The sequence below is a fragment of the Acomys russatus genome, chromosome 28, assembly GCF_903995435.1.
Source record: "Acomys russatus chromosome 28, mAcoRus1.1, whole genome shotgun sequence".
In the NCBI taxonomy this organism is placed as follows: Eukaryota; Metazoa; Chordata; class Mammalia; order Rodentia; family Muridae; genus Acomys; species Acomys russatus.
Genome location: NC_067164.1, coordinates 26933406 through 26951720, shown reverse-complemented (window position 1 = coordinate 26951720; position 18315 = coordinate 26933406). Strand labels below are relative to the sequence as shown.

Below are 18315 nucleotides of genomic sequence, written 5' to 3'. Positions count from 1 at the left end.
TCCTAAAACAGTTCGTTTCTAGCTTTGTATATGTCCCGTCAAAAATGTGACATTTTCAGTGTAGTGGTTATGTACATACTTCTGAATGAACGCAAGTCGCTTATGGCAATGTAAAACATTTCTTTCAGAGGGTTCTGGAAGAGAATCAAGAACATTACCATATAGTTCAGAAATTTCTTATCCTCGGGGACATTGATGGTAAGATACAGCTTTATTTTCCTTTGCCTGGGTTCTTGGTTTATGGGTAGTCAACTTTGCAACACTGTTCTTGAAGCGGTGCACATGCCTCCTGACATCTTCTAGTCTTCCACTGGCATCCACCCCTCAGGTGTACCGTGTTTATTTCTTTCTGTAAGGCCCAATCTGAGTTGAACCCAGGTTTTCAAGGTGGAGAGCATCCCGTGTGGGGTGCAGTGAGATGTCACATCCCATAGGTGTTCTGGGGTGTCCTTCGTGGTACTTCTGTCTCCCCTGAGTGTTTCTCACTATCTGACCTTTGCTCTGGTGGCTTGTAGGTTTGATGGATGAATTTAGCAAATGGCTGTCCAAGAGCAAAAGCAATCTGCCTGGACACCTCCTCCGCTTTATGACTCACCTTATTTTGTTTTTCCGCACCCTGGGACTGCAGACCAAAGTAAGTAAAAGTGGACAGTTTTCCCTGCTCTCCCACTTGTGATTAGCCTCCTACAGTCACTGTTGATGACTCGTCATGTGTGACTTGTTAGCTCTAGCCTGTGGCCACGAATGCTGACGCTTGCCTAGTTTTGGAGAATTTGGTCTTTGTTGGTACCCAGCTAAGCTAATGGGCTCAGAATAAATTCTGTATGAGAGTTTAAGCTCTTTCTTTGTCATTCCTGTTCTTGTTTTTCTAAATGGCAGTATTTGGGAGGGATACACACAGAAGTATAGTGCAGAAGGTGGGAACTCCGGCTTTGGAGCTGACACTCTGGTTCAGGTCTTCGGCTCTGTGACTTAGGTGTGTAAGGACTTCCTCCGTGCTTATAAACATAAGCAGAGTCTACCCTCAGAGCTGTGGTGAGAGGGCCGGGGACCAAGCTCAGCAGGTAAAAGGCCTGTGCCTCATGGGGCAATCCCTGGACCCCATGAGCGAACTGACTCCCACACATGAACCCTAGGCACACATGAACCATAAATGTTTAAAAAGAGGTTGTATTTTGTTTCAAGTAGAAAAAGAGCTGTGGTGGGGTGTAGTGAGGCATTGCCTGAGCTTTGGTAAGCACATAGCTTGGGTAGCTACCACTTAGTGTAAATATTAAATTTCTTAAACTTTTTTTTTTATTATTTTTAAGTTTTTCAAGACAGGATTTCTCTGTGTAGCCTTGGCTGTCCTGGACTCGCTTTGTAGACCAGGCTTGCCTCGAACTCAGAGCAATCTACCTGCCTCTGCCTCCCGAGTACTGGGATTAAAGGCGTGCACCACCACCATCCTGATGGTTTATGCACTCTCAATCCCAGCACTTCGGAGGCAGAGGCAAGCGGATCTCTGAGGAGTTCAAGGCCAGTCTGGTCTACAAAGTTAGTCTAGGATAGCCAAGGCTACACTAAGAAACCCTTGTCTCGCAAAACCAAAAAAAAAAAAGAAAGAAAGAAAAAAGAAAAAAAAGAGTGCATCACCACCGTCTGGCTTCTTAAACAATTTAAAAGTGGAATTTTTATTAGAAATTGTATCATTGTACCTATAAATAGTTGTATTAATAACTGGATCATGTTTTTTTCCTATGAAGGAAGAAGTTTCCATTGAAGTATTAAAGACATATATACAGGTAAGCATTTAGAATCTACAACTTGATTTTTTTCCTATTTTAATGTTTATACATGTTTGCATTTTTTTATATGCTGTGTGTGTGTGTGTGTGTGTGTGTGTGTGTGTGTGTGTGTGTTGCCATAGGTCAGAAAGAGTGCTGGAGTACTGAATGGTTGTGAGCCACCATGTGGGTGTTGGGAACCAAACCTGGGTCCTTTACAAGAGCAGAAAGTGAGCCTAGTGTGGTGGCGCACACCTTTAATCCCAGCACTTGGGAGGCAGAGGCAGGTGGATCACTGTGAGTTTGAGGCCAGCCTGGTCTACGAAGTGAGTCCAGGACAGCCAAGACTACACAGAGAGACCCTGTCTCGAAAAACCAATAAATAAATAAACAAACAAACAAATAAAATAAAGAGCAGAAAGTGCTTTCAACCAGGGAGCATCTCTCCAGTCCCTAAACAACAGTATTTTAATACCATGTGGTCTGAAGCCACCTGAATCCAATCATTCTAAATACTAAATTCTTTTTTCGTTTTTTGAGACAGGGTTTGGCTGTCCTGGACTCACTTTGTAGACCAAGCTTGACTAGAACTCACATCAATCCTCCTGCCTCTGCCTCCCGAGTGCTGGGATTATAGGCTTGCGCCTGTATTAATGATCTGAAGCACATATCTATCTATGACTCTTTTCTGAATCCATTTGAAATTTTGAAGCAAACTTTTTTCAAGGCACTGCTAACTTATTTGGTCTCTTTTGATCTTGTGTTCCTTAGCTTTTGATAAGTGAGAAGCATATAAACCTCATAGCATTTTATACCTGCCATTTGCCACAAGACCTCGCCGTTGCCCAGTATGCATTGTTTTTGGAAGGTGTTACCGAATTCGAGCAACGACACCAGTGCCTGGAGCTGGCTAAGGAAGCAGGTAAAAAGCACTTAAGAATTTCATCTGTTAAAAATAAATTTCATCTGCTATTTGTTTTTAGGCATATATTCTATAAAATAATGACATTTTCAAATGAGAATTTATAGCTATTTTGATCATTTTTACCCCCATGTCTATTCACATTTTTAAATATGAGTTTGTGTACATACGAATTGGAAGTGGGGGATATGTACGTGCCAAGGCATGACCATGCCACAGCACATGTGAAGGTCAGAGAACAGCCTTGGGTGTTGGTCCCCCTCCTTCCACCCTGTTTTGACACAGGGTTTCCCTTGTTTTCCTGCTGCATGAGCCAGGCTAGCTGGTCCAGGGGCTTCGGGGCTTCTCCAGTTTGGCCTCAGTCTTCCTGTAGAAGCACATGTTTCACTCACGCTGCTGGTTCCAGCCTTCATTAGATGCATCAGAGATTTGATTGGGGTTTTCATGTGCTGGTGCACATGCTCTTTGCCCACTGAGCCGTCTCCCGGCTTCCTGATTGGCCTCTGTAGGCTGTTTTCTTTTTGTTTTTTGGTTTGTTTTCTCTGTGTAGCTTTAGCTATCCTGGACTCACTTTGTAGACCAGGCTGGTCTTGAACTCACAGAGATCTGCCTGCCTCTGCCTCCCGAGTGCTGGGATCACAGGTGTGTGCAGATTTTCATTTTGGCTCTGGCATTTTTCTTTGTATTAAGTCTTATTTCTTTTAAGTGGGAAAACAGCTGTAAAAATCTCAGCAAAATTCTTTTGGAGAATGAAAATATCTTTTAACTTGTGTAAAACTTGTGTTTCTGTTTTTGCTTTTGTTTTTTGATTGTTTAGTATGGGTTTTTTGTTGTTGTTGGGTTTTGTTTTGTTTTGTTTCTTAGAAAAACACATCTTACTCTTTAGCTCAAGGTGGCCTGGAACTTGCCCCAGCTAGCCTCAGGTTCAGCAAGCCTCTTGCCTGGTCTACCAAGTACTGAGATTATAGGAAGAAATCAGCACACTCAGTCTAAAATATTTTTAAATTATGATATTGTCTATGTTTTTTTGTTTTGTTTTGTTTTGTTTTGAGGTTTTTTTGGTTTTTCAAGCCAGGGTTTCTCTGTGTAGTCTTGGCTGTCCTAGACTCACTTTGTTGACCAGGCTGTCCTTGAACTCACAGCGATCTGCCAGCCTCTGCCTCCTGAGTGCTGGGATTAAAGGCGTGCGCCACCACATCCAGCTGTCTATGTTTTTCAAATGTATGTATTATATTTAAAATAAATTTTTAGCAGTACGTATATGTTCACGTTTTATGCTGCACATGTGAAGATCAGACAAGTCACAGGAGTGACTATCTCCTTCTACCATGTGGGTCCTGGGAATTGAACTCATGGTAGCAATCCACTTTACTTGCAGAGCCATCTCACTGACCCTATGTATTATATCTTTAAGAAATTGTTTTGGGGCCTGGAGAGATGGCTCAGCAGCTAGGAGCACTGACTGCTCTTCCAGAGGTCCTGAGTTCAATTCCCAGCAACCACATGGTGGCTCACAACCATCTATACTGAGATCTGGTGCCCTCTTCTGGAGTGCAGGCATATGTGCAAGCAGAACACTGTATACATAATAAATAAATCATAAAAAAAAGAAAAACATTGTATTGGGGCTGAAGACGCAGCTCAATGGCAGAATGCTTATCCAACATTTGTAAAGTCAGTGTCAAAAATATGAAAAAGAATTACTCCAAGTTTACCAAATTATTGTAGCTGTCTAGGGAATACTCATATTAATAATTAATCTTTGGTTTTCTTTTTGTCATTTCCAAAAAATGCATTAGATTTGGATGTTGCAACAATAACTAAAACTGTAGTGGAGAATATTCGTAAGAAGGATAATGGTGAATTCAGCCACCATGACCTGGCTCCGTCCCTGGACACTGGCACGACTGAGGTAATAGGGTGAGGAGGGGAGGATGAGAGCCAAATGTGATTTATAACCTATCTTCTTGTCTCTTGGTGAACTTGTTCCTTAAAATACACTGGCTTCTGTCTTTTTTAAAGAACATAAAGGCCTTAATTTTTTATTTTATGTGAATGGGTGTTTTGCATGCGTGTATGACTGTGGACTTTGCCCGTGGCTGATGTCCAAGGAGTCCAGGAGAGGGTGCTGGGTCCCTTGGAATTAGAGTTATAGACATAGGGTTAGGGTTAGGAGTCACCATGTCGATTTTGGGAATCGAACCCATGACCTCTGGAAGATGAGCCAGTGCTCTTAAACACGGAACTATCTCCAGCTCCCAAGGCCTTAAAAAAAAAAAAAAAAAAAAAAAAAAAAAAGATTTATTTATTTATTTATTTATTATGTATTCAGTGTTTTGCCTGCATGTACACCTGAAGGCCCAGAAGAAGGCACTAGATCACATTATAGATGGTTGTGAGCCACCATGTGGTTGCTGAGAATTGAACTCAGGGCCTTTGGAAGAGCAGCCAGTGCTCTTAACCTCTGAGCTGTTTCTCCAGGCACCCCCAAGGCCTTTTAAATGACAAAAATTGGCAGCAATTTTAAGTAAGGTTTTGTGAAACACCGAATTGTGTTCAAGAAGGCTTCTTTTCAGAGCACCTGAGTGTTAGCTTTCCACTCATCAGGTTCTGCCAGGTGCTTTAAGAGCCACTGACTTCTGTCTTTAGGAAGAACAATGAAATCTCAAGAAAAACAACTTGGGGCTGGGAGTGCCGTGTGCCCTCCTAGCACTGTGAGCCCTGGGGTTACTTCCTGCATCCTATCAGATGACTTAGGTTGGTGGGACACAGTGAATAATTCCAGATTCATAGGCCAGTGAGGTTTTCCTGTAATTCAGTAGTTAAGTAAGAAAGACCGGGGAAAGATGGGTCCTTTTGTGATTTTATATGTTCCTCACTAGCGTGCACTATAGGTCTTCTTATTTGTGAATACTTTGAGGTAAAATGGATTTTCTCTTCTTCCAATGACCAGGAGGACCGCTTGAAGATCGATGTGATTGACTGGCTGGTGTTTGACCCAGCCCAGAGGGCGGAAGCGCTGAGGCAAGGCAACGCCATTATGAGGAAATTCTTAGGTGGGCTGTGCGTTTACAGTTTCCGATCTGATCCTTATGGTTTTTACATTTTACTTTGTGTTTGTAGATCATTTATTTCATAAGTAAGTGGGAAAGTAGACAGTTGGTCAGGACTGTAAGCTCGCTTTGGTGCCAGAGCAGGTGTTCTTGGCAGTCAGCTGCCTCCAGCTGTGCCCACCCTGACCCCGTGAGCACAAGGAAGCCATCTGAGTTGACTCGAGCACTGAGCGGTCAGCCATCCTTAGCAATGAGGAGTAAATGGTTACTGGGGCTAAGGAGACGAACAGTTAAGAGAGTTGGCAGCTTTTGTAGAGGAAGCAACCGTTCTGAGGTTTCACTGCCTTGACTTTCTGCTGTGGATTCTAACCTGGAGCTCTGAGCTAAAGTAGACAGACCCCTCTCTCCTGGATTGCTTTTTGTCCGAATATTTCACTATAGCAACAGAAATGACATTAGGACACTTCCCCACTTGGTTTGCAACCTGAGAACACAGACCCTTGTTTACACCCACCTTAAAATGGTGCCGTGTGCCAAGGAGGCCGTGCTTGTTTGCACAGAAAGTGTTGCTGTTAGTTTAATGGTAAGGCATCATATGTTTATTATTAGCCTATAGTTGTTATAGTGGTATTTTAAGATTTTGTTATTTATTTTATGTATGAGAGCTCTATCTGCATGTACACTTGCATGGCAGAAGAGGGTATCAGATTCCAGTATAGATGGTGCGAGCTGCCACGTGGTTGCTAGGAATTGAACTCAGGACTTGTAGAAGAACAGACAGTGTTCTTATCCACTGAGCCATCTCTCCAGCCCTGGTGTATTTTCTAACCCTCTATCAATCAGTAAAAGACAGACACCTGTTGTATTTTAGAAGAGCCTTAATTCACCAGGGGCAGGGCAGATACTATGCCCTAAACTACCTTCCATACCTCCCTGTCCCCATCTCATGCCATCTGCTTCTAATGATTCCTGCTGAACTACCTGCTGTTCATAGTCCATAAATACTTGATAACATTGTCCATCTCCTGCATCCACGCTGATCCAGCCATGTGCTTTCTCCACCTCACCCATTGCTGCTGACCCATTTTTTCCTTCTATACCTGGCCTTCCTTCTCCCAAGATGCTCTCTGTCCCACAAGCCCACAGACTTTTGCTCCACCTCATCTTCCAGCCCTGCCCAGGTATCAGCTTGCTTTCTTTCTTTTTTTTTTGTTTTTTTTTTTTTTTTTTGTTTTTTTGAGACAGGGTTTCTCTGTGTAGTCTTGGCTGTCCTGGACTTGGTTTATAGACCAGGCTGGCCTCAAACTCACAGAAATCTACCTGCCTGTGCCCTTCCTGAGTGCTGGGATTAAAGGCATGCGCTACCACTGTGGGACATCGCTTTCTTTATTAGTTAAACAGGGAGACAAGGTTAAACAGCAATACTTGGGTTGTGTGACAGTCTCCAATAAAAACCTGGGGAAAGGGGGCAAGCAATTAACATACACAAAGCACCATACTATACTGCAACAGAAAGCTTCTTTCTGCTTCTCTGAACAGCTGCAGCTCAGTGTGCTTCTCAGCACACCAGTGACAGACAGACGTAGGCTTCCCAGTTACAGGGATCAAAAGCGAATCGGCCAGATCCATAAGCAGAGTACAATTTGCTCTGATCCTATTCTGAAAAGAAGTTGTGGACAGGAGCCCTGGCTTTGCCATGCCACAAGTAAAGCCTTGACAAGACTGGCTTCCCACTGCTGGCAAGGTCACGTGTCTGTAAGGAAATGCAGCCCAGTTCCTAGCCAGCTGCCTGCCATGGCCAGCTCTTCAGACAGTGTCACCACTTACTTGGTTTTGGTTTTGATATTTCCACCAAAGGGGAGAGAACCAGTTACCCTGTCGGCCTTTGCATTATGAAAGCAAACCCACTTAAAAATCAGCGTTCACTATACTACTCAGCTTTGTGTGTGATGTCATGCAGACTTGGGGAAGTATAATTTCTTTCTTTATATGTGAAAACAGCTGCCTTTGTGTTACTGTCACACTGATGGAGGAACGAGCCAGCCCATTGAGTAGGAAGATCACCCAGACCTTTAGTGAAGTCTGGGACCTGAAATACGAACTTGTAATCAGTGAGTTGATGCTATAAGAGGCCAGTACACAAGACTAGGTGTGGTGGCGCACACCTTTAACCCCAGCAGTAGGGGGGCAGAGGCAGGGGGGACTCCTGAGTTCAAGGCCAGCCTGGTCTACATGGCAGTTCCAAGGACTCTGTAGAGAGACCCTGTCTCAAAAAACAAACCATTAGAGTCCAAGAATACCCACACAAGCCACTCAAGACACCCATCTCAGTAAGATATTGATGGGTTTTTTTGAATGCTTGATCCAAGCTGATTGATTGGGGCGACAGAGAGGACTCAGGAGTCTAACTGTGGTGGTGACCTGCCTTTTAGGGCAGCCTTTTTTGTTTTGTTTTGTTTTTTAAAGATTTATTTATTATGTATTCAGTTTCCTGTCTGTAGGTGTGCCTGCACACCAGAAGAGGTGGGCAGAGATCTCATTACAGATGCTTGTGAACCACTATGTGTTTGCTGAGAATTGAACTCAGGACTTCCAGAAGAGTAGACAGTGCTCTTAACCTCTGAGCCATCTCTCCAGCCCTTCGAGCAGCCTTTTTATAGGAAAACCAAGTCCAGAAGAGGAGGGGAGGACAATAATACACTCTAAGTTCATTTTGGCTAACTAGACAAAGAATTATCGCTGACCTTTAAGTTGAATGGTCCTAAGTGAGGTGGTGGTTAGGGGTCTTCCAGTGTGCAGCCAAGTGCAGAGAGACCTGAGCATAAGTAACGACATCAAAGCCAGGAAGTAAGTACTGCCTTTTAGAAGGACTATTCACTGTCAGCATTATTAATAATATTTGGCAGGCAGAGTCTGAGAACTTGAACTTAATTCTGTCTCATGACCAAGATGGAGACCAAAAACAAAATGGCTGTGGTTATGCCAAAGGCTAAAGCAGGTTTCAACAAAACAAACAAAAAAAGCCATTGGCACACAGACGTCCATATATATATATATATATATATATATACACACACACACACACACATACATACATACATATTGATTTTTTTCACCCCCACAGCATCCAAGAAACATGAAGCTGCAAAAGAAGTGTTTGTGAAAATTCCTCAGGATTCCATTGCGGAAATCTATAATCAATGGGAGGAGCAAGGCATGGAGAGCCCTCTTCCTGCCGAGGATGACAATGCTATCCGAGAACATTTGTGTATTAGAGCCTATCTGGTGAGACTGGAAAGAAAGCTGCAGTCTTCATGGTCTTTCTGCTCCATTCTTGGAGCTAAGCTATATATATAATATTTCATTTTTAATTATCTGTAGGTGTGTAAGTGTGTAGGTGTATATGTCAACAAATGCCTGTGGAGACCAGAGACATCTGATCTCCTAGAGCTGTCACAGACAGCTGTGAGCTGTCTATCGTGAGTGCTGGGAACTGAACTTAGGTCCTCTGGGAGAGCAGCAAGTGCTCTTAACCATTGAGCCATCTCTCCAGCCCTTGGAGTTTGAACTTTTTCCAAAAGCAGTGATTGATTCATCTAAGGCCCCCTGGTATGACAGTGCTGAGTCACTCACAGGGGTTGATGTTATGACCTTGTCACGTTGGCATGAGTCTGCCGATTGCTGACCAGGCAGGGATACACAGTGCGTGATGCTTGGAACTTCCTTGCCTAAGATTTAAGATTGTGTGTGCTCTTGTCACCCTTCGTCCTTGGCAATGAATTAGAAAGGACGCAAGATGTTCCACGTGTTAGAGTAAAAGTAGCAGCGTCCTAGTGAGGTTTATTGAGCACACAGTGATGGGTCAAGTAGTCAGGCTAAGTTAAGGGTAGAACTCTGCCTCTGACTATAAAAGCCAGTGTGCCAATCAAGAAGCCAAGGAAGCATGCCTTATCTCATAGAGTGACTGAGCATGGTGCTAGGGTGAGAGGAGATGCCAAAGCAACACCAAATGCTTGCCAGTGTTTGTCACTTTATACAACACTGGCCTGTTCAAAACTTAGGAGTAAGAATTACTTCTAAGAACTGGAACTCCTAGAAGCCTCTGAGCAGTAAAAATGGAAACGTTCTGTAATCTCAGCACTCAGGAAACTGAGGCAGGAGGATAGCCACAAATCTGAGGCCAGTCTGGGCTTCATATGAGTTCCACACCTACCTGGTCTGGAGAATAAGACTCTGTATGAAAAAAAGCAAGATATAAAACCATGTGTTTCATTTTGTTTAACTTCACCTTTAGGAAGCCCATGAAACCTTCAATGAGTGGTTTAAGCATATGAATTCAGCTCCACAGAAGCCTACAATGACATCTCAACCAACTTTTACAGAGAAAGTGGCTTATGAACATAAAGAAAAGAAATACGAAGTAAGTTACGTGTGAGTCTGAGATAACGGTATGTCACCAAAAAAAAAAAATTTTGTGTATTTAGGTCAGTTTTTTTCAGCATTTATGTTCTGATGAATAGAATCTTCCTGTTACACATTGTGCTTTGAATCATGTTGACTTCTCCATAAGGATTAATCTTTGAGAAATGATGCAAGGCATGATGGCCCAAGCCTTTAATCCCAAGGCTTGCGAGCCTGAACCAGGCAGATCTCTGAGTTCAAGGCAAGCTTGGTCTATATCCTGAATTCCAGGCCAGCCAGAGCTACACATGTGATACCCTGTCTTGGAAAAACAAAATAAGAAAAAGAAAGTAAAAATGCCTTTAGACATTAGTATTCGTGTATTAAGTTAACATTTTAGCATTTCATTTCTCTCCTCCTGTTAATAGTTTTTCTTTATTTACATGGCTACCGAATTATCAGTCATAGGAATGATGTCTTTGTCTGTGCTCTGAACATCTCTCATTTGCTGATGGCCCACTGTGTATGGCTTCTTGCTCTGCAGATGGACTACAGCATTTGGAAAGGGCATCTAGATGCCCTGACTGCCGACGTAAAGGAGAAAATGTACAATGTCCTATTATTCGTTGATGGAGGGTGGATGGTAGATGTCAGAGAGGTAAGCTGTGTGTTTTGTTAATAGCTACAAAAGTCAGAGTAACAAGCCGAAGAGATGGCTCAGCCAGTAGAGACACTCTCCATCAAGCCTGGGGACATGAATTCAACCCCTAGGACTCAAGTAGTGGATAGAAGTGACTTGTGCAAGTTGTCCTCTGAGCTACACATTCAGACCCACACATGTAAACACATACAGGCACACACACAATGCAAATACATTTGTTAAATATTATTACTTTATGTGTATGAGTGTTTTGCCTGCATGTACATTTGTGTACCATGTGTATGCCTGGTGCCCATGGAGACTAGAAAACGGCATTGCATCCCCTGGAACTAGAGTTACAGATGGTTGTGAGCAGCCATGTAGGTACCAGGAATCCAACTCAGGTCCTTTGGAAGAGCAGCAAGTGTTCTTAACTGCTGAGCCATCTCTCCATCCCCCATTTTTAAAATTAAACAACAAACCAACAACAGTAACAAAGACCACTCAGGCTGTGTCTTCTACTGTCCCTTCTCTAAATAGGAACATCGCAGTTATAACTACCCCCCTCCATGTTTAAGCTTAACTAAAAATACTAGCTTGCAATAGGAGTATTTTTTTTTTTTAAGATGTATTTATTTATTGAATGGTTGATGGATGGATTGATTGATTTTATATGAGTGCTTTATCTGAGTAAAAGGGCATCCGATCACATTATAGATGGTTGTGAGCCACCATGTGTTGCTGGGAATTGAACTCAGGACCTCTAAAAGAGACAGGGTCTCTCTGTGTAGCCTTGGCTGTCCTGAACTCCCTTTGTAGACCAAGCTGGCCCCAAACTCACTGCAATCCGCCTGCCTCTGCCTCCCAAGTGCTGGGATTAAAGGTGTGCGCCACCACTGCCCGGCTGCAGGTGGCGCTCTTCACCACTGAGCCATCTCCAGCCCCTGAGTATTTCTTTCTTGAGTAAACTATTCACATTCAGTATGTTCACTCAGAGTAACTAAAATCTTACGCTTTTAAATGTCCAGACCTAAAGTTCTATGTATGCGTTTGCTTACCTAGTTGTTGAGATGGTCACATCTTACTGTGTAGTGCAAGGAAACCTTGGGCTCAGTCTGTGCCAGGCTGCCCTGGAACTTGAAATCCTGACTGCTGGTTTACAGATAAATGCCACTAACCTGAGTCTCTTTTTTTTATTAGATGTATTTATTATTTTATGTGAGTTATTTGTGTATGTGCACCACATGTGTGCATAGTGTCTGCAGAGGTCAGAAGAGGGAACACGTCTTCTGGAACTGGAGTAAGAGATGGTTGTGAACCACCATGTGGGTGCTGGGAAGCAAACTTGAGTCCCCTCAAAAGCACCAAGTGCTCTTAACCACCGACCCATCTCTCCAGCCCCACAGAGTTTTAAGTCTTTAATGATGTGTATCTCACCTAACTTAGAAATGGGTAGGTCTAATACTATAAGGATTTCAAGCAGTAGCTTCCCTCTGCACTACCCACGTACATGCCTCAGCCTGTCCTGTAAACCACAGGCTTCACCTCTAAAGAATGAGCTACAAAAATGCTTACGGCACAAACCAGGGCTGTAGTGCCAGCATGTGGGGGCTGAAGCAGCCTCAACTGTCCCTCTCCCCAGTGCCAGAAGAAGGCACAGTGGAGTCAGGTTTGGGGTTCAGATTTGGGCAGCATATTGCTCATGCTTGGCATGCACGGGGCCCTGGTTTGGCCCTACAGCACATCAGTAGAGGAAAAACAAGATTGCTTCTCCCTGAAAAGGATGCCCAAGAGGCATCGCACTTAGAGAATCTTGGATGAGCAGTAGAAACCCTGAGATGGGGAAAGGAAGACACAGACGGAGCCGTGGGGGTGAGAGACGGGCCAGGGCCTGTGCCAGTCCCCTGTCTTGGTAGTGCTTCGTCTCTAGTCTTTGTCTTTGGCCGGCCTCCATACCCTCTTGTACTTATAGTTTCCCATTTCTTTAACTGTGTAAGAAAGTGATACATTTCTTCTCCTTGCTTGCCCCTCCTCCCACCCGGATCCTTCTTGCTAGCTGTGATCGTGACTGTCAGGCTGGTGCAAACTCTTAGACCTCAGGACCATCCGCAGATACACACATGCTCCTATTCTTTCTTTTCAGGGAAGCTATAAATATTTCTCTGTCTGGCTTTGCTCTAGTGGTTTTTAGCCTCACTCCTTTGGTGTGTGCCCAGTACCTAATGAGGAACAGCTTGGGAGAGGAGGAGCTTGTTTGGGCTTGCAGTTTGAAGGGCACAGCTTTTGGCAGCAGGGGTGAGAGGCGGCTGGTGTGTGTATTTAGGAAGAAGTGTGGGCAGGCTGTAGCCCTCACCCACGCTCTGACACTTCAGCCATCATCTGCCTCCCTGAAGGTTCCATCTGCTGGGGACCCAGTGCTCACATACTGGATCCTAAGAGGGACATTCACACTCAAGCGACAGCAAGGCCTGATCCTGAGGTGTGACGGAATGTAACTGAGTTTTGCTTCTGCAGACAGATCTCTAAACTCTGCGTCTCGGATGGTTGGCGCGTTGTCCTGAGCAGTGCTCAGTTCTGCAGCTCACAGGCACCACTGTCCTTTCCTCTGCCGCCCCCCATAGCATGTGTCTTGCTTTTTCTTTAATTAACTTAGTTGCTACATTTTTCTACCTCTGGCTTCTGTTTTCTGACAGGGCCAGGGGTTAGATCAGAGCTTCTGATTGCTGCTGCTGTTGCTACTACTGATAGCAGTATGTTCAGTGTCCGCTCTGAGCTTTTTGGGTCTTTGTTCGTGGTACTAGGGATTGAACCCAGGCCTTACACATGCTAGGCAGGCACAGTTCCACTGAACTATTTCCTCAGCTCTCAGAGCCTACCTCTTAGTCCTTAGTTTATATGAAACTCCTCAGCATGATTTTAAGTGTTTGGTGCGCTCCTTAGGCCAAACCTTCCTCCTCTGATCCGTGCTTGTTCTAGTGAAGTGAGATCTGAATGCTGCAAAATACCAAAACTCGAGATCATAATGCATAAAATATTTTTTATTTTGGCTATAAAGGCTCCTGATGGCACATATTACTTACATATGAATGAGAAAATTGCACCCCTTCCCCTGCACAGTCAGATTACATGTCATGTCCCCATGACCTGTAGACTGGCGCACAGCTCAGACTTCAGCCCCATGACTGATTACATTTGAGCTCTACCTCTGAACATAGAACCTTCTCTCTCTCTCTCTTTTTTTTTTTTTGGTTTTTCGAGACAGGGTTTCTCTGTGTAGCCTTGACTGTCCTGGACTCACTTTGTAGTCCAGGCTGGCCTTGAACCTACAGCGATCTGCCTGCCTCTACCTCCCGAGTGCTGGGATTAAAGGCGTGCGCCACCACCGCCCGGCAGAACCTTCTCTTAAGAAAACAAGTGTTTCCATTTTAAAGCTAAAAAACATGAAGTTTGCATTTTAATATTTGGTTTTATGTATTTGTATTTTAGAGCAGTTTTAACAGGTTAGCAAGCAGTGATCCTTCCGTGTAGAAGCCTCGCCCAGGTCAGCTGCTCCTGGTAGCATCGCCACGTCCTGTGTGTTGCTTAACCCCTGCAGTATCTGCCCGTGAGATACACAGAAGGGGATCCTCCTCCCCCTGGGGTCTTTGTGCAAGACAAGTCAGGCCTTGATATCACAGTCCCCTTTGCTTTCGGGATCCCTGTGCCACTGTGTCAGCCGTTACACTGTGCCTGCCTTAATGAGGCTTCTTAAAGGAGCCGTTGCTATAGCTTGCCATTTCTCTGCTGTTGCTCTTTTGTAGATTTCCATTTGACATCCTGTGCTGTTGAGCATTAAACTCAGGCTCCTCCTACACACAGTAGGCACGTGCTCTATCACTGACTTAACTCCCAGTGCTTCCTATAAAAAGGGTTTCATTTAAATTATTTGTGTGTGTGCTCCTGTCTGTGTTAGGGTGGTGTCCATGGAGGGGGGGTGCATTGTATCTCCCAGAGCTGGAGCTGTGAGCCCCCATCATGGGTCCTCTAACCGCAGTGTGTGCTTTCCACCTCTGAGCCATCTCTCCAGCTCCTCCCTCCTCGTCTTAAAGATTATTTGAAGAATTGTGTCTTTGGGTATAAGAAAATATAGTGAGCAAGGAATGGCTAATTATTTTTCTGCATCTTACTGTCCAGATAATCTTGAGAAAGATTCCATTTTTGCTATAGCAGGGTGTCTTCAGATCTCTGTCTCTGTCTCTGTATTTGAGACAGGGTTTCTCTGTGTAGCCCTGGCTGTCCCAGAGTCTACAGCCCTCTGTAGACTAGGCTGACCTTTAACTCAGACTTGCCGGCCTCTTCTTCCTGAATGCTGGGACTAAAGGCGTACTTGACCACTCCTGCTTGAGTTGGTTTTTATGTTTAATCGTATGTGTGTGAACGTGTTGGCTGCGTGCATGTCTGTACCGTGTGCATGCAGTGGTCAATGAAGGCCAGAAGAAGGCAGGGATCCCCTCCTGCTGGAGTTAATGACAATTGTTAGCCACCGTGTGCGTGTTGGAAATCAAGCCAGGGTCCTGTGGAAGAGCCTCTAGTGCTCCTAAAAGCTAAGCCGTCGTCTCTCTTCTCTTATTCACTGTTTTTGTAGTTGTTGTTTTGTTTGGTTGGGATTTGTTTTTTGTTTTTTAACTATACAAAGAAATATTCTCCCACAGCCTTCCTCAGCCCTCCTTGTCTTGACCCTTCCTGCCGACCTGATTGCGGTCAGGTTGGTACGTTCTCTCAGATCATAGATACTCTGCACTTACATCTACATGTATTGAGGGAAATAAATGGTAATTATTTTCTGCTCTGGCATTTGCTCTTACAGTGTTCAGTCTCTGGCTCTTTCCTTCTTTGTGGGCTGTTTAGTCTGGATGCATTAGAAACACATTCGGCAGCATCATATTTCCATACTGTCTCCACTGGTATATTCTGCTCATCTTCATATCTTTGGCCATAAAATTTTATTTAAAAAAAAAATCTAGTGTGATAGGCTGGTTAATTTGATTGGCACACCCAGTGTTCATTTTTAGTGGGCATGATGAGGGCTAGGGTGATGGCTCAGTTGATGATGCTTTTCTTTTTTTTTTTTTTTTTTTTTTTTTTTTTGGTTTTTCGAGACAGGGTTTCTCTGTGTAGCCTTGGCCATCCTGGACTCACTTTATAGACCAGGCTGGCCTCGAACTCACAGCGATCCACCTGCCTCTGCCTCCCGAGTGCTGGGATTAAAGGCGTGCGCCACCACGCCCGGCTTTGATGATGCTTTTCAAACACCAGGATGTGTATTTGATCCCCAGAAGCTCCCCTTAAAATGCTAGCACTGAGGAGGGAAGGACAGGAGGACCCCGGCACTTACCGGGTGGGCAGTCTAGCCTAATATTGGCGAGCTCCAGACAGTTGAGCTCAAAGGAGACAGATGGCATTCCCAAGGATGACACCTTGGCTTCAGTGTGTAAGCACATTGCCCTGCACCCATACACATGTGTACCCACACACATATTAGCATGTACTCATACATTTTAAAATATAGGCATGATAAGCTTTGCGGGGGAAATTAAGTCTTTTCCTGTCCTGGTTTTGACTCAGTAGTCAACCCTCAATGTGCCTGGGCCATTGATTCTAGGACATGATAGAGACAAAATTGTTCCTTTCTTTATAAAAATGAATTGCATGATAATTTTATATAGCCCTCACACATCCTCCAGGTCTGTAAATTTTCTTCAGATCATCTATACCTACTTTAGTATAAGGTTTTGGTTTTGTTGTTGGGGGGAGGGAGTTGTTTGTTTGTTTGTTTGTTTGTTTTGAGACAGAGTCTCTCTAGCAGCCAAGCATACTGTATAAAGATCAGGCTGACCTTGACCTTGCACTTACCCTCCTGCCCTGGCATCCCGACTGCTGTGGTTTGGGATGGCCTTTGTGAGCCAGCACACCTGCCTGTGGCTGACTCTTCTGTTTGTAAGGGCGTGTAGCTTAAAGTTGTCCAAATGTTGACTTGGTGCCTGTCTGTAGGATGCTGAAGAAGACGCTGAAAGAACACATCAGATGGTTTCACTGAGAAAGCTCTGTCTGCCCATGCTGTGCTTTCTGCTTCACACCATTTTGCATAGCACTGGTCAGTATCAGGAGTGCCTGCAGCTGGCCGACATGGTGTCCTCTGAGCGCCACAAGCTGTATCTGGTGAGTTCATGCACACTTGCAGTTTTAAGGATTTTGTTTGTTTGTTTGTTTGTATTTCGAAACAGGGTTTCTCTGTGTAGCCTTGGCTGTCCTGGACTCACTTTGTAACCAGGCTGGCATTGAACTCACAGAGATCCACCTGCCTCTGCCTCTTGAGTACTGGTATTAAAGCCGTGCACCACCACGCACAGCTTGCAGTTTCAGCTTTTATAAACGATATGCTTTCACGATCATATTTGTAAATACATGCTTACATCTTTTAGCTCTGAAAATGATGTTCCCGTTTCAGTGTCCCTTTTTCCAAAGGTGTCGGTGTACATGAGCAGAGGTGGCCTGCCCTAAGGATCAGCATGTGGCTGCTGAGACATGTACCTCTTCACGGAAAATGTTCTAAGACTGACTAGGTTTTTTAAAAGTTGATATTCTCATTTTATTTTACTTTTTTCTGTTCAAATGTCAGGTGTTTTCTAAGGAGGAACTAAGGAAACTACTACAGAAGCTAAGGGAGTCCTCACTGATGCTCCTGGACCAGGGACTAGACCCACTTGGGTATGAACTTCAGTCCTGACTCACCTGCTCTCTGACGCCATGACCACAGGAGGATACTTGGCTGGTTGGCTGCTTGCCTGCTTGGTTGGTTTTGACCACCTATACATATTTGTAATTATTGGTTTGTTTGTTTTTTTCTTTGACATTCTGAGGAAAAATGTAAAATTTGGACATTTGAATTTTGTACTATATTTTTCTGAATATTAAAGTTAAGATGAGTCTAGCAAGAGTGTCTTAAAATGGAACAGGTGAGATGGCTCAGGAGTGAAGAGGACCAGGATTCATTTCCCAGCACACACGGCAGCTCACAACCATCTCTAATTCCAGTTCCAGAAAATGCAGTGCCTCTTTTGGCCTCTGTGGGCACCAGGCATACACACAGGCAAAACATCTACATAAAAGTAAAAAGTAGAAGCTGGGCTGTGGTGGTGCACGCCTTTAATCCTAATACTTGGGAGGCAGAGGCAGGTGGATATCTGTGAGTTCAAGGCCAGCCTGGTCTACAGAGTGAGTTCCAGGACAACTAGAGCTGTTACACAGAGAAACCCTGTCTCGAAAAACCAAAAATAACAAAAACAAAAAACAAAAGTAAAAATGAGCCCAGCACGCACCGGGGCAGCAAACCCACTCACCTGTAATTGTCTTCAGAGGTTCTGACCGCTCTGAGCACCTGCACTCATGTGCTCACATACATACACGTGATGCATAAATATTTAAAGGGAGGATAGAAGTGCCCTCCCTTATTCTTAGGAGCTGCATGCTGAAATATTTAGGGTTGAAAGTCAT

General features: G+C 44.2%; 1 protein-coding gene across 1 annotated transcript in view; it reads left to right on the top strand.

The window, feature by feature from the left end:
* The window catches only part of Nup107 (nucleoporin 107), a 39899-nt gene extending 21797 nt beyond the window's left edge, over positions 1 to 18102 (top strand). Inside the window, exons 18-28 of the mRNA XM_051170864.1 lie at positions 129 to 198; positions 516 to 634; positions 1746 to 1784; positions 2538 to 2688; positions 4488 to 4600; positions 5642 to 5744; positions 8866 to 9026; positions 10036 to 10161; positions 10687 to 10800; positions 16813 to 16980; positions 17441 to 18102. Of these exons, the coding sequence (XP_051026821.1) occupies positions 129 to 198; positions 516 to 634; positions 1746 to 1784; positions 2538 to 2688; positions 4488 to 4600; positions 5642 to 5744; positions 8866 to 9026; positions 10036 to 10161; positions 10687 to 10800; positions 16813 to 16980; positions 17441 to 17548 (1272 nt within the window). The 3' untranslated portion in view covers positions 17549 to 18102. The remainder of the gene's footprint in view (positions 1 to 128; positions 199 to 515; positions 635 to 1745; positions 1785 to 2537; positions 2689 to 4487; positions 4601 to 5641; positions 5745 to 8865; positions 9027 to 10035; positions 10162 to 10686; positions 10801 to 16812; positions 16981 to 17440) is intronic.
* The last annotated feature ends 213 nt before the right edge of the window (positions 18103 to 18315 follow it).